This window comes from Thalia democratica, chromosome 8 (genome assembly GCF_965202585.1).
Source record: "Thalia democratica chromosome 8, ktThaDemo2.hap1.1, whole genome shotgun sequence".
Lineage (NCBI taxonomy): Eukaryota > Metazoa > Chordata > Thaliacea > Salpida > Salpidae > Thalia > Thalia democratica.
This window is the reverse complement of record NC_139172.1, coordinates 19,423,167-19,442,631: the sequence shown is the minus strand read 5'-3', so window position 1 is coordinate 19,442,631 and position 19,465 is coordinate 19,423,167. Positions and strand designations below refer to the sequence as shown.

Sequence of the window (19,465 nt, the reverse complement as noted above, 5' to 3'; positions counted from 1 at the left end):
TTCCTAAACGAAAATAGCAGATAAGCTTCTTATACTTGAATATAAAAACATTAAATTAGCATTAAGTTTTATAGTATTCTGTCAATTTAATTAAGAAAAATATTTTAGTAAAGAGCATTTTTAATCCATATTTGGAATAAAACACAATTCTAAACAAAAACTTTAGTTTTTAAAACTATTTTAAAAGAGTAGTACTTTTGTTATAAACTGCTTGCAAAAGTATAAAAAAAATATTTATCAAAACATTTTAATTTACAATGCACGTTTATTGCTGTGAATTGAACTTTTTCTTAAATGGTTATAGTTATTAGCTTTAAATTTTATAGCTTAAATTAAGAATTTTTGTGTAATATAAGTTAATAAGTATGATTATAAACTTAAAACTGTTAAAAAGAATAATTTAAAGTATTTACTAAAGTTTTTAACAACTACCAAGTTAAATTGCTCTTTTAAAGGAAAAAGCTGTCAAGTAATGAGAGAAAGTTAGATATTTGAAAACAAAGTATAGTATTGTTATGTGATGTTTATTAAAATGCTGCATTGAATAAATCAATTTTTTATCAGTTTAAAAACAATTAAATTGTTATTGTTTACTTAATAAAACATTTGTTGTTTGCAACTAAAGTAGTTTAAACATATAAAGTATTTAAAAAATATAATAATTGATAACACAACTTTTATAATTATCGTCACTGTGATTTTTTGAGACTTTAAAGTTAAATACTAGCTAGATCTAAAAAAACTATAGAGAATTAAGTATTTACAACAAATTTGATTAAAAAAATTAAAACTGTTTTCATAAAAAAGAGAAACAATAACAATACTTAAGGGATTATAATGTAAATCATAAAAATCTAAAATATTAGCCAATTAGAAGCGACCTTAGAACTGCAGCCACATATTAAACCAGTCAGTTCAAAAATATTTTATATCACACAGCATCTTTGGCTGTTGAGCATCCAATCATTCAGTCACATTTCTAATTGATTGAGGATTTTAATTTGTTGAAATATTAACTCAAAAACTTGTTAAGATCTATAAAGACTAGGATGCATTTGGTCATCTTTTAGTTTTTACCTCAAAAATTTTTTTACATGTGGAAGATAGCACAAAAACACCCTGTGTCAAGTTTTAAATGATTTGAGTAAACCTTTGTGGTCTGATGGTGTAGGGGTCCTAATGACAGCTTTGAAAATTCTCTGAGTTGGAGATTGAAAGATTGAAACTCATTGTCGACACATATACAAAAAATAGAGACTTTACTGCTAGTAATCTTTGGTTTTCTGAAAACAACCCCAATGCAAATTGTATGGGACCAAAAAAATGTTACCTTAGAGTTTTTAGCTAAATGTTTTACATTGGAAATTATCACAAAAAACATTGTGCAGAATTTTTGCTAATTTAAAGAATGTTTCACTAAGGCACTTCTTAGTTTTTTGAAAAAAAAACTGAAAGTTTAGAATAAGTGATAAAAATTACATAAGATCAATAAGTGCCTCCATCAAATTTTCTAAAAATGGTCTAGACTCTGTACAATGTGTTTTTTTGATAATTGCTACACTTAAAACAATTTCAAGCTTAAATCTAAAAGTTGCATTTTTGGGTTGTATACAGTTTTTTAAATTGGGGTTGTTTTAAAGTATCAAAATTTCCCAGTATGAAAGTTTCTTTGACTCATCTAAAATTTTTCACAGAGTCATTTTGTGATGTTTGTCATATTTAAAAACTTTTTGAGCTGAAAACTCAAAAATAGCTTTCTAAAAATGTTCTAATAAGCACTTAAAGTTATTAAATAAAATAATTTTAATGGTGTTTTTAAGGGTCCTAATAATTGCATAGAAAAATATTAGTTGAAATAAGATCTTTGAAACTCACATTTGAATACAAAATACATACACAACAAAATTGTTTGAAAAAGTACTTGCAATTAATTTATTAATTAAAACCATGAGTATTTTTAAAGTTATTATTTACTTTTTTTAATGGGTTAGGTTTCAATATTGCAATATACAATTGGTACAAAGCTTGTGTAGCAAAGCATATTTGAAACTTCTGTTACAATGCTATTATTAAAACTTCTGTGCAACTAAGTCACACTTTGAAATAAAATTTGTATAGTTATTGTATTTTTAATAATATTTAAACATTTTTAGTTATGTGTTTTGCCAAGATAGTAAGTATGAAAATAAGTTTGAAAATCCCTTTAATTTAGGAACATTTATTTCCTTAGAAAAATTAAAAAAGTATAGAAAGTTATATGTATTTAAAGTATTAAATAAAATTTAAAAATAAATTAAAATTATAAAAACTTTTTTTGTAAGATTTTAAATGCTTGATAATTTATTAACTGTTTTTAAAATGTATATTTAGAAATTGTGAATAATTTAAAAAGTGAGTTATACAAAACTGAAGTTGTTAGTTTAAAATTTGCTTCTAGGTTTTTATTTTTGTATGATTACAATGCTCTTCTTCAAAAAGTGTTGTTATTATAATTTTGTAAACACCTTAAAATTTCAAGAAGTATTTTTTGTTTCTAAGCATTTAATTGATACACTATCATGATTTGGTTATTCAATTTCAATCTGTTGCACACTGTAACAGGTTTTTTAATTGTTGATGGGTCTAGTCATTTTGCTTAAAAACATTGTCTAATTTTGTTTTTTCATAAGTTTTCTAAAGCTTATTATTTAACACAGATTTATATTTATTTTTTTAATTATGTTCACATTAAGAGTTATAGTATGTCATAAATGTTTAACAAATGTGTATAATACTTAACATAGATAACTTAGATATTAAGAAGTATTTATTATGAATACAAAGACACATATCTGTAAAAACAGTTATCAATAAACCTAAAGAATACTTTGTAATTTTATTAAAAATTTAATTATATGTTATAACTAGTCTTAATTGTTTAGTTTAGTTTAATAGGTTTAGCCAATTTAATTACAAAAATAAACTTTAATGTGAATTAATTAAATAATGGTTGTTGAAAACAAGATGAAATTAAATAAAACTGTAGCTAGTCTTAAGATCAAACATTAATTTTTTATTACTTGTCATGAATATTTTTGTATTATTGTTTGTTTGATTATTTTTTATACAGTTTTAAATATATACTTATATTTTTAACTATCTCATAGTCACTATTTTAATTATTTATAACCTAGTTGTTATTTTTATAAGTTTATAAAATAATATGTTAATAAATTATTTAGACTGCTAGAAATTTTTAATCAAACTAAGTTTTATTTTATCCAGCTTTATTAATTAAAAGATAAATAGCATATTAAAGAATCATCATGGCTGCACAAGCTGAAGACTTAAAAAGAGAAGCAGAAAAATTAAAACAAGAGATAAGGGTTAATATTTCAAAGTTTAATTTTCTTGTTATTTAAGTATAAACATAAATTAAAAGTTTTTATAAATGGTGTTTGATTTTTATCTAACAAATGTTATAATTTTATATAGTTATTAATTAACTTTAGTATAATGTATATATGAGTAGAAAACTGTATTAAGTCACTTTTTAAATACAAAATGTTTATAGTATTGTATTTAAAATATTATTTAAAAACATTTATGAACTTCTTATATTTTTAATTGGTTTAGAATTTCTTATTTCAATAACCTTATAACTTACATTTTACTAGTTAAGGAATTTATTTTTAAAACAATGTTTCACTCAGTTATCAGTAAAATTTAATGAGATCTTCAGTTAGAACTAAATAAAGAAATTTAAAATTAACATTTATTCTGACACAGAAGCTCACCATAAGTTTACAAACTATAGTTAAACCCATAACAAAAATGTAATAAAAACTGATAAAAAAACTTAAAGCTTCTATGAATAAAACTATTAAAGAAATTGCTTAACAATTTTAAAATTGAAATAGAGGGTCTCATTAATCCCATTCAATTACTGTGTGAAACATTATTTAACAATAAGTTTGTAAAACTACAAATTTGTATTTATCTCCTTGGATTCTAATTGACAACTTTGGTTGTTACTCTGTTAAGAAAAACTAGAACTATATAATCTTACAAGTTGTTAATCATTTTGATGTTAGTTATCATGATATTTAAAGTTTAAAACGCTAAAAAGTACTTGAAAACCTTGTTTACTACATAAAGAATTTTAGTGTTTTAGGCATAATAGAAATCACTTGAATTATGAAATGAATTTTATTATAGTTATTAAGTTTTATGACAATACAGAAAAAGTAAAAACTATTTGGTATTAGTATACTATGTTTAAAATTAGATCAAGTTGTTGTGTATGATAATATAAAGTCAATGTTAAGAAAATAAAAAAGACAAGATTCTAATTATTTTTTGCAGGAAAAGCGAGATGATATGCGTGACACCACCTTAATTGAAGTTAGTTTAAATGTTTTTTATCTAACATGTTACACAAACAATAGTCCACTGTGATTTAGGTCTCAAACTATAGTGTCACATAGTATCTTTATGTTCACAATTTTCTAAAATATAAAATGATTCTAATCTGTTTTACTTTTAAAGTTACAAATGAACAAAATGTTAACAGTATGTTAAATTTACACATAATGCTAACTTTTTAACTTGAAAAGCTTAATCTGTGTTTATATGTAATTATAAAGTATTTTATATATAATACTTTTTCAGTAAAATTTAACTTATAATTGATTTTGATAATCTGTATACAGATGAAATGTTTTCAAAATAGTTAGTAAAAATTATAAAAATATATAAAAATTAGATATACTTAAAAGTAGTTTTAGTTTTTTTACCTTAATTGTTTATTATTTTCACATAAATTGAACTTAATTATGTGATAAAATTTTGTAATAAAACAATATTTAAGTTTTATTTTTTTAAAGAACCTCTCTAGTTTTAATAGTTTATTATTTATAACTTCAAGTGTATTTAGAACTAACTTTACAATAACTGTATATATTTTAGTACAGTATTTGAAACTGATTTATTTTAAAGTTTTGAAATATAGAAAAATTAAATAAATAACAAGTTAAAAAAAACAACAACTAGCATCCAAGAGATATATTTTGTTATATATGTATATATATATAAAATAAGGTTAATGTTCAAACTTGAACACCTTCTACTGAGCCCACTTGAAGGGCTTTTAAATAATTTATTGAAATGACGATTTTAAAAATACTGGAACATATGTTTCATAAAGACAAAAAAGATTGTCTCTAATCTTCAGCCAGTTCAAATTAAAAAAAAAAAACATTTCAATAAATTATATATATATATATATATATATATATATATATATATATATATATATATATATATATATATATATATTGTAGATAAAATGCAGCAACAAGCATTTATTTTGATTTTAAAAAAGAATCAGAAATATTTTAAAAACTGTTATATTTTGTTTTTAGGTTATTTAATTTAAGAAATATAAACTATAACTGTCATTAAATTATATAAAATTGTTTTTGGCGACAAACCCTATTAAATTAGCTAACGTTTTTAAATATAGAAAAAGTTTTAACACTATTATTTACACTTTTTTGTTAAATTTATTCAACAATTAGAATAAAACTTAGTTTTTATTTATCAGAAGTATTAATTTTAAAGTTTATTAAACATTTGATAAGATAGTTTGTTTATAAAAGTTTATAAACTTTTATGACTGCGAGTTTTTACTCAATATGTTTTAGTTATGAAACATAAATTATAAAACTGATCGATATAAATTTGTATTTCTCCTAAAATAATTAATATCTAACTGTTTACTTAAACTTTTAACAAAACTCTGAAATTCAAGGTTTTTTGATATAATATTTAAACTTTTAGTAACTTATTTAAAGTACTATTTTTTATAGATTGCACAATCAGTAGAACCCATTGGTAGGGTTCAAATGCGAACTAGAAGAACTTTAAGAGGTCATCTTGCTAAAATATATGCTATGCACTGGGGTGATGATTCCAGGTCAGTAAAATTTTCTTAACATGAAAAAACTTTTATAAAGTTAAAAAAAATGTTGCTAAATTAGCTATGCAGTTTAACAAATAAACCTTACATTTCATTCAATTGCATTTGAAAAGTGTATAAATAAAATAAAAATTCATAAATAGAAATACAAATCACTAAATACACAAGTATGTCACTAAGTTGTTGTTTGGAAGTATATTAAACACAAAAATATTTATTTTCTAAACAAGTTAAAATACTTTATAACACTATATAATTGTTAACTTAGTTTCAATTAGCCCATGCTTTTTCAGATAACTTGTTTAAAAAAAAGTTTATCTAATGGTATTTTCACACACTTTAAGTTTTAAGTTTTTAAAAAACTTGGCCAAACTCAAGCTGGTTTTTTTTTGAAAATCGCAGAATAATTTTTTGTTAAACATACTAGTTTTTTCCTTAAAGAATGACCATTCTGGTTTAACCTTTTAATTAGTTTAAAATTTAGCACAACTTGACTTAGTTCTAGGGCTGTAGCTGTTATATTATAGCTTATTAGTGAATAGTCACATAATGTAAATTTTAATAAGAGTATTAGTAAAAAATTGAATACTTATTTAATACATTTTTATTTTAACACAAGAGAAACAACCATTACATCCCCATATTTAGACTTGTTCACAATAAGTATGTTTGTATACCACAAAACATTCTAGAAAAAGTTTAAACTACATATATAAAATATACTTCTGTAATTTTAAAATAGGGACATAAAACTTCTTTGATTTATCAAAATTGGTTTAGCTCTACATAATTGTATTTCTTTATTTCACAACAAAAGAATAATCTTAGGTTTTAAAAAGCTTAAAAACATATTGCAAAAGATACATGTTTTTGTTTTTAGAAAACAAAAGCTTTTGGTACAGTTTTTTGCAGCGTTTATTACAAAGTAGTTTATTTTTCTAATATTTACATATAAAACTTTGTATGGAAGGTTTACGTTTACTTTAATTAAAACTATATAACGAGGCAAAACAAAAAAATTTTTGTTTAAAATTTATAAACAGAATTAGTTTTACTTTTTGTAGAACTTGGAAATCAAATATCTTTTTAATAAAATTAGTAAAATTTTAAAAATACTATAATAGGGTTTGATGTTTTTATTTCATATTTTCTATAATAAAGTTGGTCTAGATAGCATCTAAATTTTTAGTGGTACCTGAAAAATCAAGTTTCTAAAATCCAAATTCTTAAACAACTTTTAAAGGGCCACATCTCAAAAAAAGTTAAATGTATCTAATAAACGAGATTATGATGGTAAAAAGAAATCGAAAATTTAAATTATCATTATTTTTAATAAGTTAAAGTTGTCAGAATTTAAGCTCTTGAAATTTAAGTTGTCAGGTTTTGATTTTTTTGCACCAATTTTTAGCAATTGAAAAGCAGTTTGCTTGTTTAGAAAACTATTGATAAAATTCTACGTAAAAGTTATTAATTATTATCACAGCTAATATGAATATTTTATTAGTAAAATTTTACCATCTCAACAATGCTGTCATTGGATTCACAGTTTAAAGTTTTTATTATGAGAATCAGTATTTTTAATCATTAATTTTTAAAGTTATCTTAATCATTTGGATCACATTTTAAACATTAAAACATTAAAAAAGTATAAAAAAACTTAAGTTGGTAGTTATGAAAAAGTGATGAATTGAAAAGTAGTTAAATATACTTTTATTAACTTCTAATTATTTTACTTTATTATACTTTAAGACTTTCTTTAACTGATGTATTTTAAACTAAGATGTTAAATATTTTAATGAAAACAAATTAAACAACTACTTGAGGGATATTTTTACTTTTATGTTTTATGTAAGTCTTAGCATATTATGTATTTGTTTTGCAAATGTTTTAATGTATTATTAACCTATAGCAATAATAAAAAAAAAAAAATTTTTTAATGTCTGATTATTGTTACAGACATATAGTGAGTGCCTCACAGGATGGAAAACTTATTCTGTGGGATTCCTATACTACTAACAAGGTAAATACATTTCTAAAATTTATGTGTTTTTTATCTATTAACAGTTATAAAACATTTTGAGCTTTTTGTGGTCTTGCTTCAAATCACACTAAACTAGCAAAATTTAAATGTTAAATTTTGTTTTACACAAATTACAGACTTGAGATATATGTATAAAATTCTTCTAGAATTTAAAATTATTTGTGCAAAAATTAAATAAAGTGTACTAGTATTATGTGCCTCTATATTGATTAAACATTTTAAGATCAACATTTAACGTAAGATACAAAGTAAAATTGTTTAAGTTAATTTCAATAAGTATCAATTTATTTTCTACTTGGTATACAAGACTAAACTGATAAATAAGTAGAAATAGAAGATTGAAAGTTTTTTGGAATTTGAAAATTTTGAATAATTGAAAAAATAAATGTTAAAACTTTATCTCTAGATAAGTTTAAAATTTATTTTAAGGTGTCTAATTTTAAAACTTAATAAAGTAATTTAATACTGAAAAAATATTTTTTGTTGACTCTTCTCTAAATAATAACAACAACAATAATAACTAAATCATCTTTTCTAATTTATGAAATAAGATTATCAAAGACAAAGTTTAAGAGGTATATTATTAAACCCTATTTTGTATTACTGTTTTTACTACACTATTTTTTGTATATTTAGAATATGTAAGATGGAAAAGCCTAACTGTAAGTCTACATCTATGAAAAACGTGTGTTTAATAAAAAAACATTATTTTGTTGTGAGTTCCAGAGTTGTTTTGCAACAAGATACTTTTGTTAAAAAAGTAAATCAAGCCTTGCACTTAAGTCAAAGTTTTAAATAATTCTTTGAATTTATTAAGTTGTTTTGGTAGCTATTTGTCTTTGAAATGCACAAATATATTTTTATGGATTAATAATGGCGTGAAAGACAATTATTGATAACTTGCATATACTTTATAGAAATTTTAATACATTTTTTTAAACATTTTGGTCAACAATTTAAGCAATTGATATGACCATTTTTACTATGGTTTAAATAGTTTTTTTAATCTGAGTTTTTGTTAAACTACTAGCGTGTGCTATAATTTTCAAAAAAAATTTAAAGAGACTTACCTTAACAATAACCTTAAATAAAGTTTTATAAATAATATAGTTTACTTTTCTTTTGTAAAATCAACAAGTTTTTTTCATAAACTTATATCACAAAACAGTTTTTGCTTACTTAAGAGTCGTCACTGTTAAGAAAAGAATATTTTAGTAGTGTTTGTGGAACATAGATAGATTTAAAACAGAAATAAGATTTTATTTTGATTAATAAATGTTTTGAAAACTACAAAAACGGTGTACGAAAATATAATAGTTTTGGTATTTACTGAGTAAAGTGTGTAAAACATAGTAACCTTTATAATTTATGTTATAAAAAATAATAGTTTTTTTGATGTAATATACAGTTTTTCAATTTGTAAACTTTTGTAATCTAGTATTTAATTAGTCTAGCAGCTAGTTTATAGACATAAAATTTTAAATTTATTAAAAAGTTTAGTTGAAAATCAGTACCAAGGAAAAAGTTTAACTTGTTTTTCAATTTTATTTAATGGGTTTAATTTGGTATTATATACATTTATAATCACTTAAAATATATTGTCTGTTTAAAATTCTTTTAAATAAATAATAAGCAACTGTGATTAGCAACCAACTTAAATCAGAAAATAAAATCAATGTTGCATGTTTTTTGTAACGTAGAAATTGATCTTAAAATATTAAAAAAATCTAGCAAAACGGGTTAAGTTTGTATCTTAAAAGTTTAAAGTTTACTAACTATCATTAACGATCTTATTTAAAAGTTGTTCTATAGATTTTTTATTGTTATGTAGTTAAAAAGTTGTTTTCCTTTTAAAAGTTTTCAGCTTTTATACTTATTTACCTATGCATAAAAGCTATGTTGTTTTTGAAGAAAAACATGTATATCATTTTATAATTGGAAAATAGATAGACATTTTAAGATAAGATTTTAAGCTTCGTTGTAGGTTTTAATACTTATTTATATTTTAGTTGCTAGAAGTTGAAATTTAACTTTACTTTTTAGTTATAAATACTTTATCACTATATAAAATATACAAAGAAGTTTAACATTCTGGAATACTGTTGAAATTTAACATTTGATTAAGGACTAATTTATATATATATATGTTATTTTTTTCTTTTTCTGTTGAGCATTAATTTTGCTGAATTTGAAACTTAAAAAATAAGTTTTTCAATAAACATAAAATATTTAAAACATTTTCACGGTCCCCTAGACTTACCTGATACATTCACATACAGGTGCACGCGATTCCCCTTCGTTCGAGCTGGGTGATGACGTGCGCTTACGCTCCCAGCGGAAGTTTCGTGGCTTGCGGTGGTCTCGACAACATCTGCTCAATTTACAACTTGAAAACAAGAGAGGGAACCGTTCGAGTTTCAAGGGAATTAAACGGCCATACAGGTTAGTTTCTTGCTTTTATAAGATGCTAATAATACTGTTAAAAAGTACTTTACGTAAGTGTAGTTTAGTAAATAATTAAATGCTTAAAGATACCATGATAACTATTTTATGAAAGTAAGTTAATTTTTGTCACAATAAGTTAATGTTTTATTTGCATTTTGGTAATCAAAATGGTTCTAATGACTTTTGAAATTGATTTTGCTGAAAGGTTTGAAAAAATGTTTCAAAGTTTTTAGAGTTTCAAAAATGGTTATTATTAAGAAAAAAAGTTAAAAATTGTATATGCTTTTGTACATTAGTTTCTTTTCAATTTTGCACCAATAAATACTAAAACTTAAAAGTTTTATAGTTAATCTAGTTTGAATTGTTTTTTAAGTTTCAGTTTACTCATGATAATTTATTTAAACAAACCATTGTTAATTATGTTATTAAAGTTTATGTTTTAAATGAATTAAAGTAAAAACTTTTTTGTTTGGTATTTTAAAATCGTAGAAACTAAGCCTACCTTATGTTATAAAGATTATAACAAATAAGTGAATAAAGTAAACAAAATTTGTCCCATTAAAAAATGATATAAACCAGGGATGGGTAACTTCTCTATTCGGCAGTTCATATGTAGCTGCGTTTTCACATAAATTGCCGGATTTGTTAAAAGTGTACTTTTGCGGGCAGCTTACTTTGTATGTATACAAAAAAAAGTTTTTTTTTTTGTTATACCACCATACTTCATATAACAATATAATTGAGAAATTAGCACTGCAGGTTACACACAGCAAAATTTGTACCATATTTTGAATTTGTATAATTTTTTACTTATTCTAACTGTTTATTACAAATTTTATAATTAAAAACAAGTCACAGGCCGTATGTTACTCACACCTAACCAAAACAATAATTTATTACTAAATTACACTATGTAAAGAAATACGATTGTCAAAACTAACTAGCAAGTATCTTTTGTGAACAGATAAAGTATTCATAAATAGTTTAAAAATAAATTAAGGCTCAAATTAACGCTAATCTAAAAAAAATTTTAGAATCAAAAAAAAAATTTTTAAGTATACATTTTTTTTTTCTAAAATGCTTTGCATAATATGTTCAAGAGTCACAACTTGATAATATCATCTAAGTTATTTTCAAATTTGTTTTGCTTAACGAAAAAAAATGCAAACCGTTATTCTCTTTACTAGTCAATCAGTTTTCGTTCAAAAAACTCTTCCACAAATAAATATTGTTTCTAGTATAAACTGAAATACTTCTCGTAAGTCCAGTTTTTATCTAAACATATCACGAGTTATTGCAGTTTTAGTTAAATGTGAGGAAGTAAAGTTTAACAACCGACAGTGACAGTTTCGGGAATTATTTTTAACTTGACCAAATTTTCCAAATATCTTCAGACTATTAAAAACATCGTTTTTATACCCAAAATTTTACAATCACGTGTTACTACTACGTTGTTTTTAAATGAAAACAAGTCAATTGGATTAGAAAAAAAACATGTGATAGTACCTTAATAAAAAAGTAGAAAGCTTCGGTCTATTTTTATCCAAAAAAATAGTGTATATTTTTTTAACCAAGGTCAATAGTTTGGTTTCATTTGAGTTGTGAAATTTATTATATTAATTAAAGGCTTTGCCTGTAAAAAAAACTTTTTTTATTTAGTTGTGTGTTTCAAGGTCTGTAAATAATATTTTAATAATAATAAAAATAATCTTTTTAAGTTTAATGTTTATTACTTATACACTAAATTTTTAATTTATTTGTATAAATATTTATATAAATTTAAATATTTTTTTAACAAGTTTAACTTTTAATTTTTGAATTATAATAACATATATCTTTTACAAACATTGTGAACTAGTTTAGAATCTTTTCAAATCTTAGTTGTATATAACTCATTCTTGAACTAATTCACTTACCCTGAAAAAGTTAAATTAAAAAAAAGATGTTTCTAGATGAAAAAAACAAATTACAAAAAATGTGTGCTTTTCAAATAATCTTTAACTTGAACAATAATAATAACCATGAAAATAAATAAAAATAAGTTCTAATATGTTTTTTTTTATTTGACATGTAAATAAAGTTTAATTGAATGTGGTTATTACAATATATTTGTATTATTTTATTTTTTATGTATTTAAAAAAAAGTGTACGTTATATGATAAATTTAAACATTTTTAGATATCTAATGATTGCTCCTTTATTATAAATTTTTTTAAAGTTTTGAAAAATGTACTACTCATTTTTATACTTATAAGCTTACTCTTTATAAATGCAGTCGATATTGTTATGCTACTAATATAAAAATGGTTGATGATAAATTAAAAGAAAAACGCTTATCTATGCTAAATACCTATTTTCAAAAATAAAGCGGTTAAATTAAAATTAGTTCAATGACAGGAGTTTAAACACTTCGCATAAATTAAGTTTTTAAGCTGTTTTTTGTTTTGATAAAAGTTTTATTAAGAAGTCGTAGCATAAAATATATTTTAAACAAAAAGTTCATTTCATATAGATTCAATTAAGTTCCATTTTACCTAGTATAATGAACAACTATACATCAAATAAAATAAATTTATTTTTAATTTACATAGTTTGAGAATTAGTTGAACAATTATGATTAATAGTATGTATGTTATTTAAATTAATTTTTTTTTTTTTTTACAGGATACCTGTCATGCTGCCGATTTATAGACGACACCAAAATAGTGACTAGCTCTGGAGATATGACTTGGTAGTTAACAATTATTTTGTATATTTAACACTAACTTAATCTATGAAGTTAGTAAATTAACAGTTAGCTATTACATTGTTTCAATTTTTGTAGGAATTTTCACAATTATTGTGTAATGACTGCATTCATGTTTATGAGTATGTTCTATTGTATAAGATAGCTGTCAAAGTCAAGATATTTACATAAATTAGATATTTTATAAGTTATGGTATCAACTAATTAAACTTATTTTCTTTATCAAAAAATTAAATTAACTTGTTCAATAATTTTTATATCATTCTATTGTAATTTTTAAAGCATTTATTTTTTAATCAATTTATTTCAAATCTAAGCTACATAAAACACTAAAACTATAAAAATAAAAACTAGTTAATTTTAAAATTTATGTTTAAAGTATTATAAGCCTAAGTTTGTGGTTATATAGTTTTTAAAGTAGCCATACAGCCTATAAACATGTATAAACTTTTTCTTCATTTTACCTCAGCGTTTAAAGTTATAAAAACTAGCAAAAAAAAACAGCGAAGTTGCAAATGGGAGCTCGCAATGAAAAATCGTGTGTGACAAGTAAAACAAAAATTAAAATTTCCACTGTTTGGTCTCGAAACACAAAGTTAACGACTTTCAGCCTGCTTTCTGCTTAGCTGCTTATTTTTCATTCCACACTGCCTTACGTATTGATCTACGCGCGCCACTCCGCCCTTTTATCTTTCCTTATCCTCCATAGATAACGCTACGCGGCGCTAGGTACAACTTTTCGCTCTCTAATTTATAACTGCGCGACGCGGCCACTGAATTTTGACGTTTGCATACACGCCTGTGTGTAGGTTTTTTTCTTATTAAATAATAGTTTGTTCGCAAAATTACGGTGCTGAAAGGCTTAATGAAGATTATTGCTGAGCAACGTTGTAAGCAGTTGGATACATGTGTTGCTTGTTTCTTTCTTGGCAAAGCGTTTAGGTATTGCTCGTGTTAAGACTAGAAACTTTTAATTTCATATTTTTCAATTAAAAATATTTAAGTTACCAAAGTTTTCAAAAATAAAATGCAAACTAAAAAACTTTTGAACCTTAAAAGATAATATTGTTAAGTACCGTTGTGTTTAAACACATAGATTTTAGAACTTAAAATCACTTAAATTTTCTCCAATGCATAAGATTGATAACTATATTTTTAGAAATATTTTTATGAATAGCAATGTAGTTTATATAACTTGTTTTTATAAAAAAATGAATTTTTCAAGTATCCTATTTTAGCAGAGTTTTTAGTGTAAACGAGGGTTTCCCATACTTTTTTTTCAAATAGCCTCCTTAAAAGATATGAAAAAACCCATGGCCCCCTTCAACAAGGTTACTTAAAAACTACCTTAAAAACACCTATGACCTTTTTTTTTTGCTCTTCATCTACGACTCAATTTTATCTAGTGTAAATATCAAAACTATCATTAAAAGCACTTAAGACCTTCTTTTTTGCTCTTCATCTACAACTCCAGAATATCTAATGTAAATACGAATATCTAGTGTAAGTTTCAAGTTATGACCTCATGGCCCCCTGTGGCTCCTTTAGTGCTCATGGCCCTCCCTCTGACCCCTTTGCTGCTCGTAGCCCCCTGAGTATCTGTCATGGCCCCCCAATTGCTAAGCTACATAACTTTCTCAAAATCTAGTTAATTAAAATAAATGGTTGATTAAATATTGCTTTTTTAATAGCTACAACGGAAAAAATTAATTGTAATAAATATTTCTTAATAGTATTTAGGTTTTCGCTTAGCTAGAGGTTAATATGTTTCAGATTAACTTACAGTTCAGGACTCCAGGTAATACATATTTGTAAATAATCATAAAAACGTGCAAAAGTCACATTTCAGTCACATAACACGTTCTCTATTAAAAGTTAAAATTTTTGTACATAATAACATACACATAAAGAAAGGTACAGGAGTTGGCCGTAAATCAACTTTTCACATGCATTTTGTTCAAAACAGCGCTCTCTGGGACATCGAGACGGGGATGCAGACGCTGGCGTTCACGGGACACACTGGAGACGTGATGAGCTTGTCGCTGACCGAGGACAAGAACGTGTTCATATCGGGAGCGTGCGACGCCACTGCCAAGTTGTGGGACCTCAGAGAGGGAATGTGCAAGCAGACGTTCGGTGGCCACGAGTCTGACATCAACGCTGTTTCCGTTAGTTTCATTTGCTTGTAAACGATATCCAATGTGGATTATAATTGTTATTAAAGTGTTTTTACTTTTAAGAAAATTTTTATTCCCGCTGTTGATTGGAGTTACCGGATAATAACTAAGCTAGCATTCATTTCTGTGAGGTATTTTTTGAAGATTTACAAAGTTGTTACGTAAGGTTTTATTTGCAAAGATTTTCAGTTTTGAGTTTTTAGTATAACTATAAACTTTTTATGCAAATCATTTACGTATTAATTGTATGCATTAAACAAACCATCATTAATACAATAATTACATAATGTGAATAAAAAATAAAAATTACTTAGTTTTAATGGAACTAAAATAAAATAAATATTTAAATTAGTAGTATGTGAAATTCTGTTTTGAATCGTTATAATTAAATTGAGTTTAAAATGTAGGGTTGTATTTTTATTATGTTTCCAGAATGAGTGAAATTATTTGAATATTGTATCAATTTATATTTGCTTTGACTGTGCATTGATAGCTGTTTCCGGTAAAATTCCATTATATAACGAAAGTAATAACAAAGCTCTAAGTATATTTACAATTTGTGTAAAAGAATCAAAATTTTTGGTGGTACATTATTTAATTTTTTAAGATTAGTAAACTAAAAAAAATATCGTTATAACATATACTTAATATTATATGTTTAAAGCTGTTTTATTTTCTGCAAAAATATTGTGAAATACAAAAAAATAAGTTGAATTAGTGAACATATGTTAATATACATATTAGCTTTGTTTAAAAGCAAATTTTATTAAAGTTTAAGGTTTAATAATAACTAATTTAAATGTTATAAAGACAAAATATAATATTATAAGATAAATATAAAATACTGTTTTATTTTATCCGTTGCAAGAATTTTCAAAACTGTTTATGATTTTTATGTTAGTTAATTAGTTCATAAAAAGCAGGCCCATTTAAATGCTCTCATTAATACTATTAAAAATAGGATATAATCAATCAAAATGTTCTTGTTAAACAGAAGGAAATAAATTTTATGCTTTAAATACTTACCTATAAAAAAGGTGAACAAAGTTCCAGGTGTAAAGATATCAGAGTGACTTAACATTTAAATTTTCTGTATGCCGTACAAATTGAGAAACATAATCAGCGATTAATTTTGTTTGCAGATGTTTCCAAGCAGCCAGGCGTTCGGAACGGGCAGCGACGACGCCACCTGCCGGCTGTTCGACATCAGGAGCGACCAGGAGCTGATGGTGTACAGCAACGACAACATCGCGTGCGGCATCACCTCGGTGGCGTTCAGCAAGTCGGGAAGGCTGTTCTTCGCCGGCTACGACGACTTCAACTGCAACATATGGGACTCCATGAAGGGCGACCGCGCCGGTGAGTTTCAGTTTGAATTACAAATGATAAGTTGGAACAAGTTTAGAAGAGATTGTTAACGATTCAGTTGCAGACTTTTATTATTCAAACAGTGATATCGATGATTATCGAGTAGTTTAGTTTTTAGTCTTTTAGAAGTGTCGGGTTGAAGTTGTTGCAAAAGGTTAACTTAAAAGCACAAAGAAAAAGTGCGAAGAAAACTTAGGTTTACTTGTAAGGTCAATATTTTATGTAAAAATTAGTAAGCTGAGTAAGGTTATCATCTGAAAATATACCTTTATATTTCAATTTCAATTTATAAGAAGTTATACATTTAAAAAAATTTTAAATTAAAATTATTAAACTTTTATGGAGTTTAACTTATTTTTATCTCATTAGCTAAGCTCTGTGAACATTTTTGAAGTTTTATGTCAACACTACTTACGTATGTAACACTTAAGTTACATACCTCTTGTATTTTAAATGAAAAAAAAGGATAAACTTTTTGAGCAAAATATGTGTAATAAAAACAGTTTATAAGATATAAAATATCTTTAATTATTTTAGATTTTTATATTGATTACTTTGATAAAGTAAAGTTTTATGAGAAAGTATTTATCTTCAAAAAATAAAAAATTATACTTTTGAATTTTTTTTTTTACCACTAATCTTACTATCTTGAAATCTTGAATAAGCAGTTCTAGTGAATATATTGATTTTAAACCGGATATTTTAAAAGCATTTATCAACTAAAAATTATAATTTTTATTAAACTAACTATACTTTATTATACCTAATGAGTAAATATTATAAACTAATAACAATATAAAGCAGTTCTTTAAACTAATTAGTAAGACTTATTTTAAGTGTTATTTATTTGCTTAGTTAATTTATTTAGATAATACTTAAAAGCTTAACAAAAATATTGCTAGCACATATGTGTAAGTTTAGATTTCAAAAATTAAAAGATAAAAACTTAAAACAATAAATACAGTTCATAAACTTTTAAAAAAATTATAAAACTATCGGGCTTCATAAAACATTACTTATAATAAGGTTTAGACTCTATTAAGTAAGTTGTCTAAAAGTTTGTTCAAAAAGTTTTTGTTTTCGAAACTAAAAATACTCCAAAAAAAGGAGTATGCTTTTAATCTATAATTTTTATAAGGTGTTTTGTTGAAAGTATAGCCCAAAAAGTTATGTAAGCTTAAGACTATTTAAAAAATGTATTATTCAAAGTCACTTTTTGTAAAAGTTTTATTTTCAGTTCAAAAATTAACTTGACAGTGACAATTTATACATATCTATTGTATTACTTGAATAGTGAAATTACAAGAACTATTAAAAGTATTGCAACAGTGGCTCTTTAGAATTTTTACTTTAATTTAGTTAGTTATTATCACAAAAAATGCTATATTAAAAGGTGAATGTTTAACAGGAGTGCTAGCGGGACATGACAACAGAGTTTCGTGTCTCGGAATCACAAACGATGGCATGGCCATTGCGACCGGCAGCTGGGACTCATTCCTGAAAGTGTGGAACTAGAATATTGCGGGAAAATTGAGGTTGTTTCCCTATCATGATACTATTCCACATACCAGCACAACAACTTCAAAACAATTTAAATTGCTACAAAGCGTGGGTTTTTCGGGTTATTAAGACGCAATATTTAAAACTAAAAATTATTATGGAAGTTTACAATTTTGTTCAATATTATAAGAGATTATGAATTGTTTTGAAATGTATAACTTTTATTTATATAGTTATTTTTATAGTTTTAAAAGGTTCGTTTTTTTCCCGGATCTTTAGTTTAGACGTATGTGATTTTTCAGCTGTAACATTGAATAGTTAAAAATAAAAAAATTGAATTTTCTCTAAATACACAAAGTATAATTATATTTTTTTCTTCTAAACTTTTGAAAACGCAAAGTTTTTTCTTTTTAGATTTAATTTTGAATTCAACATAAATTATACCAGAATTTTTTGTGTTTACTTAAAATTAATATTGACACAGAAGGCAAATATTAAGTGTTTAATGTCCTTCAACATTGTATTTGTCTTTTTTAGAAAAGAAAAAAAAAAGTTTTGTATATCATTACAATTGAATTAAATATTTTATGTAAACAGTCCAGCGAATGTTAAACCGTTTGCTTTGTTTGTTAGCAGATTTCAATTTGTGTAAAAATTTGAAGTTGTCTTTTTTTCGTGTCAATACTTATTTTCCATATTTTTTCGTGTCTTTTGGATCTTTTCTGAAAAAAACTACTTTTCTTTTGTAATTATGCTGCATGCGTAGTCTATAGTGTTATACATCTTATGACATCCTAGCGACCATTCAGCCAGAATATTTTGTAAATTAACCAAAACAGATACGCCACACGTTTTTGTTGTGGTCTCAATAAAAAAGATGCTAAGCACAAACAAATTTTGTTCTCAAAGCTTCTCACTCTGAAAACCATACGAAGGTTTTTGAATAAAATCCGATTCTGTATAAACTTCAATGAGAATAATGTTTTGTTATGAGTTTTGACAATTATTAAAACCTTGTAAATAATAAAAAGTTCTATATATTTTTCAAGGAAATCTCTTTTACTGAATTAAAATTTGAATCATGGAAATGCTGTTCTGCACAGTTTTTTGTTTTAGCGTAGTTTTTGATAGTCGTTTCTTTGTGGTTGTGTTCAGTCTTATGTTTTATTTTTAATTTTTTGTGCAAATTATTTTTCTCTTCACTTAAAACAATAAATTTTACTTTTTTT

At 24.4% G+C, this 19,465-nt stretch overlaps 1 protein-coding gene across 1 annotated transcript; it reads left to right on the top strand.

Moving 5' to 3' along the window:
- The first annotated feature begins 3,248 nt into the window (after nucleotides 1-3,248).
- Nucleotides 3,249-19,465, top strand: LOC145842300 (guanine nucleotide-binding protein subunit beta-1-like). The gene is made up of 9 exons (XM_082949723.1): nucleotides 3,249-3,365; nucleotides 4,345-4,383; nucleotides 5,850-5,956; nucleotides 7,916-7,979; nucleotides 10,280-10,442; nucleotides 13,110-13,176; nucleotides 15,158-15,359; nucleotides 16,511-16,727; nucleotides 18,145-19,465. Exons 1-9 carry the CDS (start codon nucleotides 3,306-3,308, stop codon nucleotides 18,249-18,251), a joined length of 1,026 nt encoding a protein of 341 aa, XP_082805849.1. The 5' UTR covers nucleotides 3,249-3,305; the 3' UTR covers nucleotides 18,252-19,465.

What these genes read in the sequence shown, in the direction of transcription:
- LOC145842300 (XM_082949723.1), top strand. Translation starts at nt 3,306, where the DNA reads ATGGCTGCACAAGCTGAAGACTTAAAAAGAGAAGCAGAAAAATTAAAA. An exon ending in GTGACACCACCTTAATTGAA is followed by an intron (nt 4,384 to 5,849) that starts GTTAGTTTAAAT and finishes TATTTTTTATAG; the next exon opens with ATTGCACAATCAGTAGAACC. An exon ending in GGAATTAAACGGCCATACAG is followed by an intron (nt 10,443 to 13,109) that starts GTTAGTTTCTTG and finishes TTTTTTTTACAG; the next exon opens with GATACCTGTCATGCTGCCGA.